General features: G+C 42.6%; 2 protein-coding genes across 2 annotated transcripts in view; both read left to right on the forward strand.

Moving 5' to 3' along the window:
• Positions 1 to 487: 487 nt before the first annotated feature.
• Positions 488 to 8,982, forward strand: rad21a (RAD21 cohesin complex component a). Its single transcript, XM_053611409.1, has 14 exons — positions 488 to 645; positions 1,534 to 1,718; positions 2,469 to 2,598; positions 2,738 to 2,837; positions 3,684 to 3,790; positions 3,940 to 4,140; positions 4,233 to 4,358; positions 4,887 to 5,018; positions 5,176 to 5,399; positions 6,504 to 6,657; positions 6,836 to 6,981; positions 7,073 to 7,258; positions 7,424 to 7,507; positions 8,290 to 8,982. The coding sequence occupies exons 2-14, from the start codon at positions 1,575 to 1,577 to the stop codon at positions 8,479 to 8,481; spliced, it is 1,926 nt and encodes a 641-aa protein (XP_053467384.1). The 5' UTR covers positions 488 to 645; positions 1,534 to 1,574; the 3' UTR covers positions 8,482 to 8,982.
• Positions 8,983 to 9,722: 740 nt separating this feature from the next.
• Positions 9,723 to 21,204, forward strand: part of eif3ha (eukaryotic translation initiation factor 3, subunit H, a) — a 28,848-nt gene continuing 17,366 nt past the window's right edge. The window contains 3 exon segments of the mRNA XM_053610948.1: positions 9,723 to 9,741; positions 9,838 to 9,935; positions 14,108 to 14,258. Of these exon segments, the coding sequence (XP_053466923.1) occupies positions 9,723 to 9,741; positions 9,838 to 9,935; positions 14,108 to 14,258 (268 nt within the window).

Here is a 21,204-nt window from a genome sequence, read left to right on the forward strand (position 1 = left end):
AAGAAATTGGAAATAGTAATTGACAAAGAAAGAGGAATAAAATACTTTGGGACCACACCACTGGTGATGGTTATTGAACTATAACACATGCTTATTCATTACGTATTAAAGTATTACAGATTTTATGGTAATATTTTGCGCACAAAAAAACAATACTATATAATCTTAGAAACATTATTAATGCCTAACCAAGACGGACGTACTTTTTAATACACAAGAAAGACAAAAAGGGGTTAATTTTAGTGGTATTAATTTGTAAGACAACACTGCCATCTTCCCTCTACACATCTCTGGCGTTTGTTACAAACATGGCCGCCTGTGAAATGCACAAAATTCACGAAGGGCGGGATAACTGGCAATCATTTGTTGAACCAGCCAATCAGCACACGACGATCACCTGCCAATCAGGCGCGCACTGTCAGTCTAAGGCGCTTAGCCCCGCCCACCAGGCGAATTTTGACTGTAAACATCCCGCTGATTTTGAAAGCGTCGCTGAAGCGGGAGGAAGAAAAGCGGGCGCCATTTTGGTTCGATTCAATGAGAGGGACGAGGAAGGAGGGAAACAAGTTGTAAACTTCTCTTTGGGCTGGGAAGGGAGAGCTTCTCCCACTCCGGACTAGAACGGAAAAAAAACATTGTTGGATGGTGAGTTTATGCGTGTCCGAGTTCGCAAATGATTAAAAATGAAATAAAATAAGGTTAGAGTTTTAGTCATTTTTACGAGCACTTGCTAGCTGCACAGTTGCACAGCTAACAAGGCTAATATCTTCACAAGCTAGCATATCGTAGCAGCTAACATACGATATTTTAAAAATGCTAACCTAGCTTCATGTTTTATTGGTCCAGAACAGCATATATCATATCTACAGCGTATTTATAATTAATTTCCAAATAATTTGTGCATGTTTTACTGTTTTTGTAAAAAAAAAAAAAAAAAATGCTAACGGATGCTAACGACATGTTATTGGTTGCTAGCTAGCCAATATGCTAACCTGTCGACCTGTTAACCTAGTTTTCCTGCTATAGCCTAGCTGTTTTTGTTGACTTCTTACAAATTAGCTAATTCTGCTAGCTTATTTTGAATGCTAGCCTGTTTTCCTAGACAATTTTGAAAAAAAAAGCCCCCTCACTCCCGCTTTTTGTTTACAACTTGTTTTTAAGACGCTTTGTGTTTAATTTGTTTGAGATAATTCGCTTGTTGGAGTTTGCAACTGGTGCTAGCTAGCTAGCTAGGGGAGCTAACGTTAAAAAGGCTCCAGTTCTACATATGAAACGAGCTCATGTTTTTATTACATTGTTTTGGTGTGTTCTTTGTCTTATTATTATTATTATTATTATTATTATTATTATTATTATTATTATTGTAAAATGGGAATGCAACAAATAATCCTTACTTATAATAATTACTTTGTCTACTTTTGAGCTTTAATAACACATCTGTCCAGTCTGAGACTTGAAGAAGAAAAAAAAGTGAAATATTGCTATGATTATTATTTGTATTGTGTGTTTACAGTTATGTTCCTTTGCATCCAGGTGTAGCTGACCCTTACACACTTTGAGCAAACCCAGGGGCAATGTTTTACGCCCACTTCGTCCTCAGCAAGCGAGGGCCGCTGGCCAAGATCTGGCTGGCGGCCCATTGGGACAAGAAGCTGACGAAAGCCCACGTGTTTGAGTGCAACCTGGAGAGCAGTGTGGAGAGCATCATTTCACCCAAGGTGATTGATTACACACGCGTACATTCGGGCGTTTCCGTTCACGTGTAAGGAAACGAGTGCAGACGGTGTACACGGTTGTCGCGCCAAAATAGGCGGTGTCCTCGTTCCTGAAATAATCCTCTCGAATAGGTTTTTCTGTCGAAGGAAACGGAGAACTTCTCGAGTTAGTCAGTTGACCTAGCTGACGTTAGACACGTACACTAGCAGTCAAAACTTTGGAGACTGAAACGTTTCTCACGATCATAAAAAGCTTTTGATCTGAATGCGTATGATTAAATGTTTGAAATCGGTGTCGTAGACAAAAATATCATCGTGCCGACATATTTGTTTCTTTCGTTAGAAAACTAACATTTTATTTACAAAAAAAAATTGTTTAAAAACCATCTCAGGGAGATTTCTCGAGAAAACGGCAAGAATACATTTCTGGAAATTCTAAAAAAATGGGATTCTACTTTGAAGATATTTGGCTGTGTTTTTGTGCATTTATATAACAAAAACCAGAAGCAATAAGATCGAGTCTTGTAATTATTATCGTTGTTTCTTCGAGAGAGATTTCTGACAACAAATTGTCCATAAAAGATTCTGATACCGTTTCCTTTCCTTCACGGTATGTTTGTGCTCGTTTAGTAACGTCAAGGCCACACACTGTCATGATGGTGTAATATCTCGAAGGAACAATTACAACGATTGTTGTATCGCACATGGAATAGAGACCGTCTTTCTAAATCAGTCACCTTTTTATTTTTGCAGGTGAAAATGGCTCTGCGCACATCTGGCCACCTGCTCCTAGGGGTGGTGAGGATCTACCACAGGAAGGCCAAGTATCTCCTTGCTGACTGTAACGAGGCGTTTATAAAGATCAAAATGGCTTTCCGACCAGGTAACGACGAGCCCGCAGCGTTCGCGTTTCGTATTATCCTATGCACGGTTTGAGCTTTTGCTGTAATCTTGAATTTAAATGTCGGTGCTGTTCTTAAAAAGCTTGCATTTTAATTCGTTTTGAAATGTCTGCGCCTCAGGGGTCGTGGATCTGCCCGAAGATAATCGCGAGGCTGCTTACAACGCCATCACCCTGCCCGAGGAGTTTCACGACTTTGATCAGCCGCTGCCAGATCTCGAGTGAGTTCGGGTTTTAAACCGCAGGCCGATTTGGCGTAAGATTAAGCACGGACAAGGCGGGATGTAAAGTAAAACACAATAACAAAGGACGTGTTTGCTTCGGGGTAGCAGTTTCAGATTTCGCCTTGCTCAGAGTTCAGCCGGGGCTGAGGTCTTCAATCTTGGCTGAAAGCGTAACGATTTGAAAACCAAGCTCGTTAGACTTGGAATAAAAATGCTAAAACATGTTCCTGTTTGATTACAGATAAGACTAAAGACCCTCAGTCAGGGTGAACTTTGCCCTCACAAATTTACAAACCTGGGTAGGGTGAGCCAACAGAGAGCAAGTGGGTGTGCTGCAGTCTGTTCTGGTAAAAGGAATAATAATAATAATAGTAATAATTTTTATTATTTATTAATAATAAACATTTATTTATGTGAATGAAATATTGAGGTGTGACTGTTGCTTTAGCTGTAGGGTCCCTATAAAAGACTAATAGAGTGAAGTCTAAGTCCGCGTTAGTAATCATACCGATGGCGTATCAGTATTAAGAGCAAACAAATAAAAAAACTCGAAAGGTTACCCAATAAATGGATGAATAATTGACAATGGAATCTTTTAAACCTGATGAACTTTAACGTCGTACCGCTCACTGACCAAAAGAGGCAACTAAAGGCACCGTGAGCACGTCCATCCTATTCGTTTTCAGGTTACGGGTAACGTGTGCGAACAGAGAAGTTCGTGTTGCGTACACGCTTAATTCGAATTCCTTTCGGTCGCCGAGCATCATCCTGTGTAAAACTGGATATCGCGTATTAAGGAGTATTTCGTTGACGTGAGGTAACGCGCGGTTTCTTCTCCTCCAGCGATATAGATGTAGCACAGCAGTTCACGCTGAACCAGAGTCGAGTAGAGGAGATCACCATGAGGGAGGAGGTGGGGAACATAAGCCTGATGAACGACGACCACTTTGGTAAGAATGAATTCAAGCAAAGAAGACACGGCGCCTGGTGTACCTATTCCGACGAATAATGAATTCAGCCTCGCTAAAGCACTTTGAGTTGTGTTGCTTATTTATTATTTGTATTTGACCTTCTGTAACCCGCTGTTTGTTAACGACAGGCGATTTTGGCATCGAGGACCGGGAGATCCTTAGGGAGGAGACTGCCTTTGAGGACACCGCTTTTATACACGGATCCTCCGCCTCCAACCTCCTGCTGGAGGCGGAGCCTGGCCCCGCCCACCTTCCCGACAAGTCGACTAACCTGGACTACGACGACTTCGGAGATAACAACCTGGAGAACAGCGACGGTGGGATACTCGGTAAGGACGATAACATTACTGATTCATTAAACATTTTAGCACTTGCTTGTTTCATTTACTTAAGTACTTGGTTTGTTTTCGCATCTTTCCAGTGGATAAGCTCTTGAGCGGTGATGGTGGTGGGGGGATATTCGACGACCCTCCGGCCATCACCGACAGCGTCATGATGCCCCCAGTCCACGGAGTCGACGACGATGACGATTACGACCAACTTTCACGTAAGCGACTTAATTATCGCAGCTCTTCTCCGTATGCTGGACGCACGTACGGCGGTGTAGGGTTGAGAACGCGGACAGTACAAGATATTACGTAAGAAACCAAACACAACGATGGTGTGCTATTATAATATTCAATAACAGGGTGATACATAGTTGAGTATTTTTCTCTAACAACGAATCCTGAACTGTTTTATTCTGCTTACACTACAGTAATTTGTCTGAGCTTATATTTTCTTTATCTGTTTATTGTTACGTTTAATGTTGTGGAACAGGTTATTTGCTGAAATTACTTACTTTACTGTTAGTATAGAAACGATAAAAAGAAAGTGATTCATTCTAGAAAATGAATCACTTTCTGACCATCCAAGCAAAGGCATAGATTAAAGTTCAGCGGAAAGCCGCAACATAAAATGTTTTTCAGACTGTAATCTTCATTTCGTGATTGGTCACAGCGTCCCCTAATTAAAAAAATAATAATTTATTTATCTTTTCTCTCTCTTATCCTGCTGTGTGTAATGGTTCCATCAGCGGCCGGAGCTCCGGACAGCCCCGATTCGTGTCCGGTTGAGGCTCTACCCAACACTACAGACCAGACGGAGCAAACCACGTTGGTGCCCAATGAGGAGGAAGCGTTTGCTCTCGAGCCCATCGACATCACCGGTAAAGAAACGAACAAAACAGAAGTGATGTTTTGTTCGGGACGCTGCCACTAGAACGTTGTTTAAAAAACAAACAAAAAAATCCCCCAGAGATACCATTTTCTCTTTCTAAGATAGACGTGGTGTATAAACGACGAGCGGTGGTTTTCTGTCTTTAGTGAAAGAGACCAAGGCGAAGAGAAAGAGGAAGCTGATCGTGGACAGCCTGAAAGAGCTCGACAGCAAGACCATCCGCGCTCAGCTGAGCGATTACTCCGACATCGTGACTACACTGGATCTGGCCCCGCCCACCAAGAAGCTGATGATGTGGAAGGAGACCGGAGGCGTGGAGAAGCTCTTCTCTCTGCCTGCCCAGCCACTCTGGAACAGCAGACTGCTCAAGGTGCGCCTTTGACAGGGGGTTCACTTTACTGCGTAAAAGGTTAAACGCAAGGCTTGTACATCTATGCGGAACTGCCAAGCGGGGAAAGGAAGCGTGCCGCTATAATATCAGCTCCAGAGTGTTCATCTCTGAGACTAGATCGTTAAAATAGTTTTGAAAGATGTCGCTCGGCTGCTTTTCGCTTTCACGTCAATACAATCGACAGTACGCCTGGCTACGTTTTTAAAACGGATTTAATTCACAACAAGGAGAGACGTTCAAAAGCGCTGAAGCATGCTTTCAAATCTATTTTTCAGTAAGTGATACAAATCTGTACAATCTTCCACAGACAAGTTCACAGCAAAATATGCTTACTTTATTTATTATTTATTTATTTTTAACATTTCACGTATTGCTTTTTTTATACCCATGCCCCTGTTTGATGGAGCTGTTTAGAAAGACTGAAAGCTCGGGGCTTTCCAATGTTCACTTCAGTCGGAAGTCATTCTGACCAAGTATAAACAGCTCCTATAAAAGCCTGTTCCTAGTGCAGGTTAAAAGGACGCAGGTCTTTTGAATCCAGTGTCTTAGAGTGAACGGTCCAAGCACCACATGCCATTCATGCTCTATTACTCTTTCATTTCCCTACGGTTTTTAAAAATGATATCTCAACCCCCCACCCCCCCCAGTGAGCTTTACTGGTTGTCAAATTATTACCCACTTGTGCTTAGCTCCTAGATGGAGAGAACTTTATTGATCCCCAAGGGGAAATTTGGTGACTTTCATTGTCAGTTCTAGTCGTGGAAAACCGCAAAATGGACCGAGATGTGATTCTACGCGCTTCACTTTTATAGCCTGTATTTATCTGCTAACGTGCTTGAAACAAATCCTGTTCAGATTAAGTGTTTGTCCATTGAAGGTTTATTAGACGATATCCATTTGTTGGATCATGCACTCCAGGACCTTTCGTAACATTTTAAAATTAAAAGCCCCCAGAGGCTTAAATCCCGATCCGTCACATGCGAGTGCTGTGTTTAGAGGTACGATGGTGCGAGTTGCTCACTGGCTGTGTGTGTGTGTGTGTGTGTGTGTGTGTGTGTGTGTGTGTGTGTGTGTGCGCGCTAGATGTTCACACGCTGCCTGACTCCGCTGGTGCCAGACGAGATGAGGAAGAGGAGGAAGGGTGGAGAGGCTGACAGCCTGGAGGAGTTCCTGAAGGAGCTGGAGAATCCCGAGGTTCCCCGTGAGGAACAGCTGGGCCACAGGGCCGACATCATCGGTAAGGAGTTTTCCATTAGACGACGCAGTGCAGTATAGTTTTCTGATGATGTCGCATCAAAATCAGCAGCATCTTCATCTCGGGACTGTCAGCTTTACTCAGTTATTCTCCTCAGCTTTTTTAATCAGACTGTGTGTCTTTTTTTTGTTTTGTTTGTTTTTTTTTGTGTCTCGAATAGATCAAACCATCGTCGAGGAGCCTAGCATGCTGCAGACCTCGTCTGTGGAGGGCAGCAGAACCGCACTGGACGAGACCCTGATGCCTCCTCCTTCACGGCAGCGCGGAGTCAAACGCAAGTCCCAGGAGCCCGAAGCCGCTCTGCCTGTGAGTCTCGCGCTTGGCTTCTCCTTCGCTACTTTAATTTTGCCATGATTTTGCTCCACGAACGTGACGTGAAACCGTGTTTCTCTCATAGACGATGAGCATACTGGATCAGTCCGTGCCTCCGCCAATGGAGCAGTCGCTGTTGTCCCAGCAGCTGGACATGCCACAGGTTGACCTTCCTCCAGAGGACAGCGCTAACCTGTCCAGACTCGTGCCCGAGCTTGACCTGCTGGGAGAGAAGAGCAAGGACAAGGAGGACAGCGAGGAGGACGAGGAGGTGAGCACCGACATCCACCCGCTTAGGGTTTCGTTATAAATTTAGATTATCGCCTTATTCCGTAGAAATGTTGATTGAAATGTTCAGATATGGCTACCCCAGTAGAGATCTTATTTTAGCTGAGAAGAAGAGTGATAATGGACTGTAATGGTTTGCTTCATAAAGGAGGGTGATGGACAAGGTGGAGACCAGGACCAAGAGGAGAGACGGTGGAACAAGAGAACCCAGCAGATGCTGCACGGACTTCAGGTACGGATCTTGCACTGCCTCAGAACGGTTAATCCGGTTCTGGTCGCACCTCGCATCGTAAAAAGGATCATGTTATCATTGAGAAGATTTGAAATAAAGATTGTTCAGCTCATTTAAGAACAAAACATTTTTACACTCGATTTAAAGTCATATACCGGTAAAGACGGTGACACGGAATATTTTAACCGAATGATTTGAAGTTTAATTTTGATTATAATAATTAATATATATATATATAATAGTGGAAAGAAAATCTAAACATCTGCCAGTCAAAAGTTTTGGGTGACGTATCTGATTGGACGGAGGGAAAAAAATGTACACAGAGCACTGAAATAAGCAGAAATCTTATTGTGCTTGTGTTTTTAATGGAAGACTTGTCAATGATGTAGTTCATCTGAGCTTTTGAGTCTGGTTTGCTAATTAAAAATTATATTCGCTTTTAAATAAAATCCAAAAGCTTATCTTTGTTTCTTGGAATTTAATCTTTAAGGCCTCGAGCCCCTTTTTTTTTTTTTTTTTTTTTTTTTTTAAATTTAAGCTACGTTTAATAATAGCATTTTCCCAGTATTTTGCGAATTTCAGTTTTGGCCTGTGTGAAATCCTCCCTGGTTCAGACTCTTAGCAAACGGATCAACTGGTGTGAAAGCACCCTTTTGACCCAGTAACAGAAAACGAAACCGTGCTTGTGAGGTTACCGGACGTCGTCTTGTTTCTAGCTGAAGAGTTTTTGACGATTCCGTCGTATGTCGGCGTGTCTTGAGGTCCGATCTTGTGTTTTTCAGCGCGTGGTGGCGAAGACCGGAGCCCAGTCCATCAGCCTGCTGGAGCTTTGCAGAAACAACAACAGGAAACAAGCCGCCGCCAAGTTCTACAGCTTCCTCGTCCTGAAGAAACAGCAAGCGGTGGATCTGTCCCAAGCCGAGCCTTACAGCGACATCGTCGCCACGCCCGGGCCGCGATTCCACATTGTATAGACGCTCGTTCTTCTGTTTTTAGCTTGTATTTAACACTTTTTATCGTTTCTCAGTCTTTTGTACCTATATCTTGGGCTTGTTTTGGACCAACTTTGTATTTTTGTTTGTGTTTTGTTTTGCTGGTTTTTTTTTTGTTTGTTTGTTTGTTTGTTTTTTTTGGAGGAACAGGAGCAGTTGGTTGATCATGTTGAAAATTTCGCTCCATGCCCAGTTTGCATGTCAGCCCCTTTTATACTCCCGTAACCTCAGTACCAGACTTTTGCACCCTCATTTCTTTCTTTTTTCCCCCACAAGTTGTTTTATCGTTATGGTTTTACCCAACTAGATTTTACATCAAGATACTTCGTAGAGTAGCTGTATACAGTTTTACGTTTTTGGTAATATCACATTTGAGAGACAAAAGGTTTATTTTTGGAAGTCTGGTGTATTTCTCGAATAATGCAAAAGCTCTGCATTTTGTATCTCTTTTAACGATGGTTATTAAAGGTTTATTAAAACAGATTTTGTTGCTAATTATTTGTGGATGTTGACATTTTTTTTCCTGCTGGTGAATGGATCAGTGTCATTTCATAAAGTACGTAATGTGCAAAATTATTAAATATGATCATGTTCACTATTTAGTTCACTAGTAAAATAAAACTCGTTTCCATATTTGATCTTGATGCATGGTTTATTTTACAATAAGAAGCTGATGAAACTGCTATTTCTTAGGAGAAAGAGAGTATTTGGTGCATGTGGAGCTTAAAGGGAGATTTTATGAGGCCTGAATGATCTAATTTCGATTTATAAGCGATATGAAGAAAGATCTCGAAACATCTGACCTTCTAGTGTTTGCGTTCTTGTTAAAAACATTTTGGGGGGACGTAACGTGTGTGTCTGGATAGATACAAATAACTGAGATAATCAGCATGCAGTGTTTTGTATTATAACGGACAAAAAAATATTTTAATGGACGGCGATATATCTTGTCTATAATTTAGTGCTTCTAGGAAAACTTTATTTTATTTTATAAAAGTCCTTATCCTGTTTTACTATTTATAAACCAAAAAACTTTAAATCACTCTATTTAAAAAAAAAAATGCTGAAAAACATTTTTTTTTACACAGTGTAATCGTTTTTGAATGTTAGTAGTGTTTTTTTTCATAATTATTTTTTAATGTTCAGTATTTTGTCATTTTCTTCACTATAATCGCAGTTATATCTGGTTTGTGAAGGAAAAGTCACTGTTTCTTGTGATTGTTATGACGAGCCATGCTGTTTGTACATTTTAATTTCTCTCCAACGATTTAAAAAACGTAATTATTTAAAAAATAAATAAATAAATAAATAATAATAATAAATTGCGGATACCGGAAGCGCCGTCATGTTCATTTCCTGTCCATGTGCAACAATGGCGACGCGCACAGAGTCGACCGCTGAAGCTTCTTTCTCACTCGATTCAGATTGATGGACTGGTGAGTGTCGTGATCAGGTTCATATTTCAACAGTTTTACGTTTTGTCGTGAAACCGGAAGTCTGACTACAATAAAAACGTTAAGGACGGAAGCTAACACGGCAGAAGCTAGCTCATTAATACAGCATGTTTAAACCTTTAAACATGAAAAATATTATTATAGTTAAATTTTATTATAGATGAGTTAAAATCAAAACAGCTGTTTGGGAGATTTTTTGTGCATGTTCCTTGGTGTGAGAAGCACAAAAACGGAAGTATGTTTACAACAACAACAACTATGATAATGATCATAATAATAATAATAATAATAAGAAGAATAAATTAATAAACAAACTGGACATTCTCATTTTAATTTTATATTTCGCCACTTCCTGGAAAGCAAATATTTTTATGACTCATCCTGTACTAGTCTTGTGTTTGTCCAATTAAATGCTCTCTTGTATCTATATGTCCCGCCCCCCGTGGGGCGTGTCTTGCTCTACAAAAGCAGCTCAGTTTATGGGTCTGTATTTTGGCTGTGTTGGAGTTTATTTATTTGAAACATGGTTATGGAGAACCTGATACTGTCTCTCCATCAGTATATACTGTTATCAAGTCTGTAATTGAACTAACCCTAACCCTTTCGCTTTTAACCCCGACCCTGTGGCTTTCCGTCTCCACTGGTGCCACTGACACGTGACTCCGGTATTACACGCTGGAGTAGGGAAGAGCTCTTATTTCGGTCCGGGACAGACACGTGTGTCCGGACTGAAATGATCAGACGACTGTGAAAAACGGTATTTTCTCAACGGAGGACGGAGAAAAACCAACATGGCCGATCTGGACAGAAATAACGTCACAGAGGAGCACCTGTAAAATAAGAAACCCCGGGACCCTGTGTACATTTAATCCCATCTGGATAGGGCTTTGGATATCATCCGTGTACGTTTAATCCTGTCCGGATCGGGTTTAGGATATCATCTTGGTTAAAGTGGGCAGTTGTGGGTGAAGGTGGCGCTGAGAGATCTTCTACAGCTGGGGGAAAAAAAAGACTTAAGTTTGTTTCGATTCAGCCGGAGTGTGGCGTTACCTGAATGTCCCAGACCTCCTCTGATGGTGGGTTGAATAATTGGATCACAACGTGTCTCCAAGACACGTTCACACCTGTCTTTTAGCGCTGTCCATTTACGATCGGATCAGCTGTGATACATGCTAATGCCAGGTGTGAATGGGGCCTCAAGTCTAACAATAAGCAAATTTTAAATAAATAAATGAACAAACAAACAAACTTTACTATTTAATAAACTTGAAGTTTCCACCATGGGAAGGACTTTAGTACAGAAGATTGTGAGGTTTGTGGTTTTCCAAGCCCCCCTTTTTTTTTTGGTGTATTACATCTAGTTATTTTACTAAACAAAGGTATTGTATAGGGTGCATTAGTCAGATTAACACCAGTGAGGCAAAACCAGTAAATTTCAGATCAGTACCACAGACAACTGGCCCAATCAGCAATCAAGTTGCTGTTCAATACATTGATGGTTTGATAATTTGGTCCAAGGTGGTGCTGTGCAGTTTTCCTTATGACCAACAGGGGGCAGACTTGCATTAAAATACATGTCTAGGTTTTACCTTAATGCAAATCGACACTCTTAAACGCATTTTCAAAACCTTTTGATGACGTTTCTTCTGTTTCAGGTCAGAATCTGTTTGCGTCCTCTTTAGAAATCAACACACCTTGAAGTCCTCGTTCAGATTTCCAGTTCCCTTGATGAACAGAACAGTACAGTGTGCTGGATGGGAGAATCTGGAGCATGTGATTAATAAATGATTCACACCTCCTTTGGAGCACAGTCGATTCGTTGCCGAGGTTAAATCGTGACCATGAATCATCTTTTTTTGTTTTTTTTTTTGTACAGACGGTTGTAAGAGAGCTGCAGGAGGCAAAAGTGAAGACTGTTTGAAATAGAGCCGGCATGTGTGCGGCGTTCACAGGCGTGATTAGCCGACATGCTAGACTCTGTGTGTTGTCTCGATCGTCACAGCGCAGGTGGCTGGAAGGCCTGGCTGGAAGAACAAATGCTGTGTGCTTTCGCTAAATCTGTTTCCATCACTCAGGAAATGATCACGCAAGAGGAGGAGGGAACAGAGGTGGCAAAAAACACTCCTCCCTATCCCATGACAAGAAATCACGGTGACCGCTCGAGTACTACGAGCGGTTCAGTGATGAGATTTTCTCTCCATTTATTTATTTTCAAGCATTTCCCCCGAACATGTTTGATATTCCTCTACGACGAGTAGCAATAACAGCGACGAGAAACGGCCAATGAGGGATTGAGAGGAAATCAAATTCATCGGCTCTCGCGCGCAGCAGATCCCTGAATCCGTTCGTCATCTGTCTATTTACATGAGGGTTGAGGGCAAAATGTTAACACGATGATGTTGCTTCTTTTAGAAATGATTTGGCATGTCAGACCATATATATAGAGCTTTTATTTATTTATTTATTTATTTTTAACCTTAGTGGTTCTTAAAAAGCGCTTTACACTGCTTCTCATTCACCCATTCCCACACACTCGCACACCAGTGGTAGCAGAGCTGCCATGCAAGGCGCTAGCTTTCCATCGGGAGCAACCTGTGGTTCAGCGTTTTTTCCCAAGGACACTTCGGCATGTGGAGTCAAGTGGGCCGGGAATCGAACCGCCAACCCTACGACTGTACCTAAACATAAGCCGAGACTTTTACTTTACCATTGTCTTTCAGACTGCCTTCTGATGGAATGTCAAATGCCTCATAAGCGATTTCCCCAAAGGTCGACGTCATTCGACGGCGTTTTCACATTCAAACCCTTTTACCAAACTTGCAGCATCTAAACTGAAATGTCCAGGACGCATGAAGTCATGTACATGTGGACATTCGTCCCTGAGTACCGTGCTCTGATTGCCGGACCTACCACGTGGTACGGGACAGTCGGCTGCTTTGAAACCGAGAGCGAAAAGAGCGAGAGCGAGAGCGAAAACCGGACTGGCAAATCACGTCCTAATCGGACTGATCCTTAACATGAAGAGCGACTTGGATGCAAATGACATGTCATTTCTAATAAGCGGGAAAATTGGCTTCTCTTGACTTCCACATCCTGTTGTTTGTGTGCCTTCCAAAAGCTGTTTGAAGATAATATGCTTGTAAATTGGGAACAGATGCCCGCGCTGGTCAGACCCTGTGATCTCAGCGTTGGCCTTCGTGTGCGTTTTGCGGCATCGTCCGTTTCGTTTAGAGAAACAGGTGTTTGACTAATGTCGAGAACTCTTTAGACTAGCCCGACAGACCCCTTTACTGAATTGCCAGCTCTATTCCAACCGGTCTGTGCTCTGACAGAGTTGACCTTTCGGCTCGTTTTGACCTTAAAGCCCGTTTCAGGATTTCAGAGAGAAAACCGCAGGCATTCGGATACAATCTTTGATCCCAGGGATTGTGGTAAGCTGCTTTTGTTGTGCGTCATAGGTTTGGCCTAGTGTCTATCCTGAAAAGAACTGGGATCCTGCGGGGAGGCTGGACCTCACTTACAAGTAGTTTCAAGACAAACAGGCCTATCGGTATTTTTCTTCTTATTTTTACTAATCAATACTCGGTGGTTCGTTTAAGAACCGGTTGGCGTTGAATAAAACCGTTGCCCGTTTCGATAATGTCTGCTTTATGTTTTGTTAGCGAGGTAGCGAGTTAGCATTAGATAGATATTCGGTGGATTGATTTTGACATAAGTAAAACCCTGAAAATATGTTATATGAAGTCATAAGAAACTAACGAGACCATGCACGTCTTGATCTTTGCACTGAGAGAATACTGCACCGGGAACGTGAACCGTCCCGCACCCTGCTAGATTTATTCGCATGTTAAAAAAAATAAGGACTGTGAGATCATGAGAGCCAGATGCCCCAGCACCGATTTTCAGACGGCGGTTACACCACAGAGAGGGTATTTGTATTGTAATAGTGTGGAGAGTTGTGCTTCCATTAACCTCATAACTCCCCCCTCCTTGGTTACTACATTTGGATCAGTCTTTCCATTAAACCCAAATATGATTCTAAACCCACTTTCACGTTCAGAACTTCTCTAAATACGTGAACTTGTCCATACATTGCATATACGTGCATACAGACCTTCCGAGTGTCTGAGCTTGTTCGGTGTGTATGTCTGTAGGTGGTGCTAAAGATCATAAAGCATTAGCAGGAGGAGGGCAGCGAGGTGGTACAGGGTGTCTTCCTGGGACTGGTGGTTGACGACCGCCTGGAGATCACCGACTGCTTCGTGTTTCCTCAGAACACAGACGACGATGCCGACTTTGACGAAGGTAACCCCGAGTCAGATGTTGCTATGACAAATCCGGTCAGGTCTGAGCTCAGAACGGTTGCTTATATCAAAAGCAAACGCACTCTGTGCAGCTTTGGGTATTTTTAATACACGTGCCACGTTTTCAAGTGGCCTGGCGGGAAGTACTCGAGTTCTGGCTTGGCTCTGCCGGCCTGATTTAGAGTTCCCCGTACGGTCATTTCACGGCAACACGAGAGACAGGTCAGAATGTACTCCAGCGTTCGGTCATCACTCATTTGCTTCACGCTGTCATCATAATTGCACATTCGAGTCCTCGTTAATGATCTAAACATCGACACTAATTGGCTTTTTATACCCTTTATCGTACTTGCTCTTGTACCGAGTCGTGTTTCGTTTTCAAAAGCTGTAAGTGTAAAAACCTGGTGTTTTACTCCCTCGTTGTTCTAATATTTTTAGCAAGCTTTTCCTCACAAGTAGGCCATACTATTTAGCCAGCACTAGTTCCAGCCTTCTGACAGACCAACCCTATACGGGAGGTCAACTCGCCAGCTCTCTGCGGGCGGGAAACAACCTTGTTGATCCGGACCGCCTGTTCGAGCGTGTCTAAACGTAACACTGGTCAGTATCACTAATGAGCAGTAGTCTGGAGGTTGTGTCTAGAACTGAAAGGCCAAATCTGAAAATAGGTGCCCAGGGACAGATGTTTCCAGAGCCATGGCATTATCTCATGGCTTTAATGGAAGACGTAGTGCCTGTGCGTTGTTTATACGAGTTGTGCTCATAAATTTACACACCCTTTGCAGAATCTGCAAAATGTTAATCGTTTAAAAAAAAATAAGAGGGATCGTATAAAATGTATGATCTCCCCTTATTATTATTATTATTATTTAAATTACAATTTTTGCAGATCCTGCAAGGGGTATGTAAATTTACGAGCACAACTGTACCACTAAAGCAATATCTATTTGGGTCCTGTGCACTACTAAGTGTTGATGGCAATAACTCAGTTCTTGATTAATATCAAAGCAGAATTGATAAGCACTCCTACTACGTACTTCCGGTTAAGGAGGCGGACTGAAAACCTCAACTCTTGACTTGATTTTGAAGTCATAATTCTTAGCCTGGAAGACTGTAGACTGCAGTCTGCCCCAGCACTATTTTTAGCAGTCCATCACGCTTAAAATCAGTCTCGCTGGCCGCGTTTTGCTGAGGCAGTCGTCTTGGCTCAGTGACAGATTTCACAGAAGCTCATAATTTTGTCTCTCTTTCTCCCTCCCTCATCCTTTGCTTCCTGTGAGCATGATGGCAGTTGTAAGGGCAGTGAGAGGATTTCGTTATTGCTGTGATCATTCTCCCCAACCTAAGAGAAATGCCCCAGTGCTTGATGCTGCTGCTGCTGCTGCAGGTTTTCATTCTTTTTGAGGCTTCCATGGCAGCTATTTTGCATGCCTCTCAATAGGTGGCAATGTCGCACTTCCGCTTTCAGCACCGCCGTTTCAACCCCCTAAACTGACGAGCCAGCGAGCAGAGCTCAACCCGTTCCATAGTTTGTGCCTTGTAAGAGCAGTATGTCGAATGTCGAGTTGGTCGACAAGAATCCGTGTGTACATTAGCCTGATCGTCGACCCTTAACGCAAATCAAAATGTCCACGATCTTCTGCAGCCCTAACTGATTGAGTGAGTTTATTGGTCCCTGGCGTGGGTGTGTCATGGTTGGGGACAAAAAAGCACTTTGGTATATGGGCTGAGAGAAACCTTGGTTATGGAGCACAGATGCTGGAAGTTTGGGGTCTTTAGTTGGATGCAAACCATTTATTAAGAGTTCCTACAACAGGATTTATGGTGCACAGAGACTAGGATGAAAGTGTGTCCCCTTGACAAATGGACCTTGTCCTTCAGTATTCACTCGTTTATCATCGGTAACCGGTTTATCCTGGCCTGTGTCAGGAACATGGGGTGCAAGGCACGGAGTCCATCAAAGAAGGGTACCATTCATACATTTGCCCATCTGGGGGCAAATTTTAACATAGCCAGACCACCTAATGGAATGTTTTTTTGGAGGAGGGTGGAAACCGGAGAACCTGGAGGAGGAGGAAAAGGCATGCATAAATTGTGGGGGGTTCAGGCTCATGCAAATCTCCACCCAGACAGTAACTCGAGCTCAGGATCGAACCAAACCCTGGAGCTCTGGGGCAGCAACACTATCCACTCGGCAGCAGTGACGTCTTCAGGCGTCTTCATGTTTTCAAATGCTTTTATTTGTCTAGCTCAAACCTGGTATGCTGTCTACATTACTGTGAGAGTCAACTGGAATTTTTGGAACACATGGATTAGCTTTCGGCTGACCTCTAAACCTCAGATCTCATCACACGCTCGCCTCAGGATATCATACGGTATCCATGACGGCCATCTCCAGCTTCAAATTTTGTGAGAAATAGTTGAAGATGCTGGAGCTTTGGGTCTGGTTCTTGGCCAGTCTTCCCTTAACAACTTGGTTTATTAAAGGCTTTCGATACTGACCTTCCTTCTCCTCCTCTCTCTCTCGAGATGTAATTAATTGAGTATCTCTGGACAACCACACCACCAGTGCCTTGAGCTGGAGTGACAAGTGCTTTCCTTACTGCAGTTAAACTGCACTTCTTCATGGGAGATGATTCAATTTTCGTCAGAGATTTTAATGTCCGTCTTTTGAGACGGCTGCCTTGTAGCGCCAACCACGTTGGTATTGAGACCTTTGAGAGAAATTCTAGGATCCTGAAATCCTAACGCTCGAAATGGCGAACATTTGAAACGAAGTCTAGCGGGCAACGAGTATCACCAAAACACGAGTAACACGAGTATCACTAAAACACGCCTGTCGAATTTGCACTGTGAGAAATTAACGGGCCAGTTTCCAAGAACAAAAACCTTGCAGGTTCTCTAATACACTGGGCCAGCTCTCAACAGTGAGGGTAGTGGAAACACAATTATCCATACGTCATCGTACTGAGCGTGGAACACCCGTTAGCAAACAGCGCATTAAAGAAGCAGGACAAATGTCCTCAATTAAGTCTTATAATAAACCCACTCGGGTTTATACTGTAGAACACCGAAAACATTTTCTAGTCTAGAAAGGACTGCATTTAATTAAAATTTAGCAATTTGCTGTGTTGGGACTTTTGGGTTCTAATTTATCGAACTACTTCTCGTTTGTAAATGCCTGGAAAATAGATTTTTTTATTTTTTATAGGTCTTAATCTATTGAAATTTATGCAGAACCCACTATTATGGAGACTCGAGCCGCTTTTTTGGCTTTCATGTTCAAGTACAAAGAACTGAAACTGACCTCAAACCTCCGTCGTTTGTGAATTATGGAACGGCGAACGCTTGTCTAAAGGCAGAAAATCTTTATTTCTTCCATTGGCGTGAACCTGAAACAAGCTAAAGCGAACGAATCCTTTAGGAGCTCGGAACTTGCCTTTATCTGCCCGACGGAGGACTTGCAGGAGGACGTGATGTGCCGAACTCCAAGAAGCCACCCAGCTGTTTTATCTTTAAATTGACAGCTCGCCGTCGTTGAAGGATCAGACCGTGGATCGGTTCGAAAAGTTCTTGACGGATACAGATGTTTCCCATCTGTATTGCAGTTGCGTGAGCGAAGTCGTCGGCCTTTTGCTTCTTGATGCAGGAGGACATGCACGATTTTATCGAAGCGAATGGATTTTGCAGACGAGTCACTTTTTATGAGGACGCCAGAAAGGAGGAGACGCCGTGAACCAGACTATAGCCGGCGTTTAGAATTTTTGCCACGTTCTCATTTAAACAAGGTTCATTGTGAGAAACGTGTCGTATAGCTCATGTCTTTCCGTCAGCTTCTACTGATCACAAACCGAAGGCACAACTTGATGTGTATCTGTGTTGGTTTTATCTGTAGGGGAGTAGGGAAACGCAGTGGATATCCGTCGAGCCGGGCAACACCCGGCATCATCCGGCTGCTTTAATTACAACACCGGTCAAAAAAAAAATATTGAGGTCCTTTAGGGTAGTGTGTGTGTTTTGTTATTCTGATGTTGTGCAACTATAAATCCTGTTGAACTTTCTGTCTGTTGCATTCCAAATCCTACAGGTCATTAGAGATTCACCAGAGGTGCTCGGTACAGATTGTCCAACCGTCCACCATTTGCAGATATGCACTGGGACACCATTTGCTGGTAGAATAATCCCCCTCCTCTCTGTCTGCCTGTTTCTCCCATCACCTGTTTGAAGAAGGATGAAAAGGGGCTGGCATTGTAACACATGCCCAATACACACGTTTCTCCATCTACATCTTTTAACAGATCTCGGTGTGGCAGGAATTGAACCGTGCCTCGAGCACTGACTCTTCTCAGCTCCAGACGGCCAAGGAGCGGCCTGATCTTCGCCGCTTTTGGCTGCGTAGCGAGATCTGCGCCTTGCCTCGTTCGGTGTTTCACTAGGCATGGCTAGATTAGCGGCAGTGCATCTTCGTTACGAGAAACCCGTATGTGCTTGCCACCTGTCTTTTGCTAGCGGAGTTGTTCAACGCGGTACTGGGTTGATGCAACGACGTCAGATCGAAATAAACAGCAGGGCCGAATCAGACGTCAGAAAAAGCATCGCAACACGCAAGCACGTCCTTTTGCACTCCCTGGAATATTTCCTTTCATAGGCAACTGCTTTTTTTCCCCCACCGTTTCTCCATTTTTCCATCTCCTGGTGCGTTCCTACTGATGCATGCATTACCGAATGCTCGATGAGGATGAGTCATGTTGTTCTGGCAAAAAGCAGGGTCATGCAATTAACAATTAAAAGCTTCCTTCCTTCATCTCGTTGCATGACGGTAATTATTTCGAATTAACAGAGGTAAGCCGGAGGTCTGCTAGCAAGATTGCGGCTATGTGCACGCATTAATGCTAATTGTGCTCCAAATTGTGATAATCATTAATCTTTGATTAATTGCACTCCGCTAATACGTCAGAGTTATTGCTGATGATGGTCTCTCTCTCTCTCTCGAAGGCATAACTCGGGTTTCCATCGATCTGGAGATGGGTCGTTAATATCAACATCAGGCTCCTGAAGCAACATCACAATCTTTACGTATAATTCTCATTAGAAACCCTAGCGTGCGTGCCCAATCCCGTGTTTTGGTTGCTTGGAAACCTTACTGACGAGGCCAAAAAGCGCAGACAAATTAGCGGTTCAGATTTGGACTCCAGTTGCCATTCTTTCTCAGAATCGACCATGAACATAAACATGTTCTGGTTCAAGTCTATAAGGTAAGAAAAGAACGTTGAACTGCCTCCACGGTTCTCTCGGCTGTCCTGACGAACGAGCAGTCGATTCACAGCTTTCACCGTCCACTCCGACATGCCACAACAGCCTGGAGGTTCTTCCAGGCATCCCATGCTGTGTACGCCGAACGCCATCATCGCTCGCCGTCTCGCTCCGATACAACCCGTCGTTTAAGTCTGATCCCTTGTTATTCACTCAACGCTGTTATTTTATTCCACGTTGTGATGATATGGCAGGCTTGGCCATCTCCTGTATTAAATTAGAGAATTGTTGTTTGCGAGCGCAGAGGAGTCCATGCATAATTTATCTTTCCTTTTTATTTTCGCTTCTCGTGCCCAAGGTCGCATGTTGGTGGCCTTTCTGCTTGGATTGCTCTCCTGGTAATAAGGCCTGAATTGATGTTCGGATCCAGCTAAATGAATACAGTTCTGCACAGACGAGATCACATGCCCTGGCTCTGATGGTACGGCTTGATATTTATAGCTTTAGCAGGAATAGTCCGAGCAGTGAAATGCATGTACCATGTATCATCTATAGGAAGATTTCTTCACTGATGTTTTTATAACAATTCATGAAAAAAAAAAAAAAAAAAGATTTGTATTTTTTTCTAGATTAAATATCAAGACAAGAATTTAAGGGTTAATTTTGTTTGGGGTTAATGGAAAAGACTGAAATGAGATGGGAGGTGTGTGTGTGTGTGTGTGTGTGTGTGTGTGTGTGTGTGTGTGCTGGTGTTAAATAAGTAAGAGCTGAAAAATGCACTACTTAGCATTAAGTAGATTAGCATTATACTGGCTAAAACCCACTGCATTTTATGAGTTACCGTGACATAAAGTGACAGTTAATCTATGAGTGGGAGTGTCTCTGTTATAAATTGCTAAATTATAATGCAGGATGTGTTGGGTTCGATGGCCATTTGAGCCATTAAATAACAGAAAGGTCTGCCAGTCTTTGCCGGGATGTATCATCGATAATACACATGGCTGGACAAATTAGTTAGCTCGACTTCCAGCACAGGCGAATTCTGCTTCCAGCCTATAATTTTTTAAATCTATCATTCCTTGATGGACAGGAGACTCAAGAGTCAGCTCTTGATGTAGTGGACTTTTGCTTCTTAAGAGCAGTTTCCATTTGATACTTGATTGTTTTTTTTAATGTAACCTGCTCCAATCAGTTATATTGGATCTTTTTGGTGAGGTATCACACCATTATAGCGCTAATTAACATTCAGCACTTGGGACAGATGTCATTTGTAAGTAATAAAACACTGGGGATGTTCTCAAAGACCATTGGGCGTTCTGGCCCAAGCTTTTTCTTCCTAGCTTGTGGCATCTTGAAGTTTTTTGAGTACATAAAGTAGGAAAGTTAGCATTTTTCCCATATGGCAAGCCATGATATATATATATATATATATATATATATATATATATATATATATATATATATATATATATATATATATATATGGCCCATTCTGCAGTTGGATGTACTATGAACTGTAATTTTAGTTTTTCCATTTAAAACACTTTAAGTAACATTGTCTATCCCTGATGTAACACCTTGCAATTCCAACGACGGGTGACTGACTATTTCAGTAAGTGACGAACCCCATAATTGCACCATAAAATAGGTGGTCGACCCGGTCTTTACACGACTGCGGCGGTTTGAAAAAGGTG

Source organism: Ictalurus furcatus, chromosome 23 (genome assembly GCF_023375685.1).
Source record: "Ictalurus furcatus strain D&B chromosome 23, Billie_1.0, whole genome shotgun sequence".
NCBI classification, from domain to species: Eukaryota; Metazoa; Chordata; class Actinopteri; order Siluriformes; family Ictaluridae; genus Ictalurus; species Ictalurus furcatus.

Excerpts from the sequence above, each read along its gene's own strand:
- rad21a (XM_053611409.1), top strand. The coding sequence starts at position 1,575 with ATGTTTTACGCCCACTTCGTCCTCAGCAAGCGAGGGCCGCTGGCCAAG. Across the intron at positions 4,141-4,232 it reads CAGCGACGGTGGGATACTCG|TGGATAAGCTCTTGAGCGGT; the intron begins GTAAGGACGATA and ends GCATCTTTCCAG. Across the intron at positions 7,259-7,423 it reads ACAGCGAGGAGGACGAGGAG|GAGGGTGATGGACAAGGTGG; the intron begins GTGAGCACCGAC and ends TGCTTCATAAAG.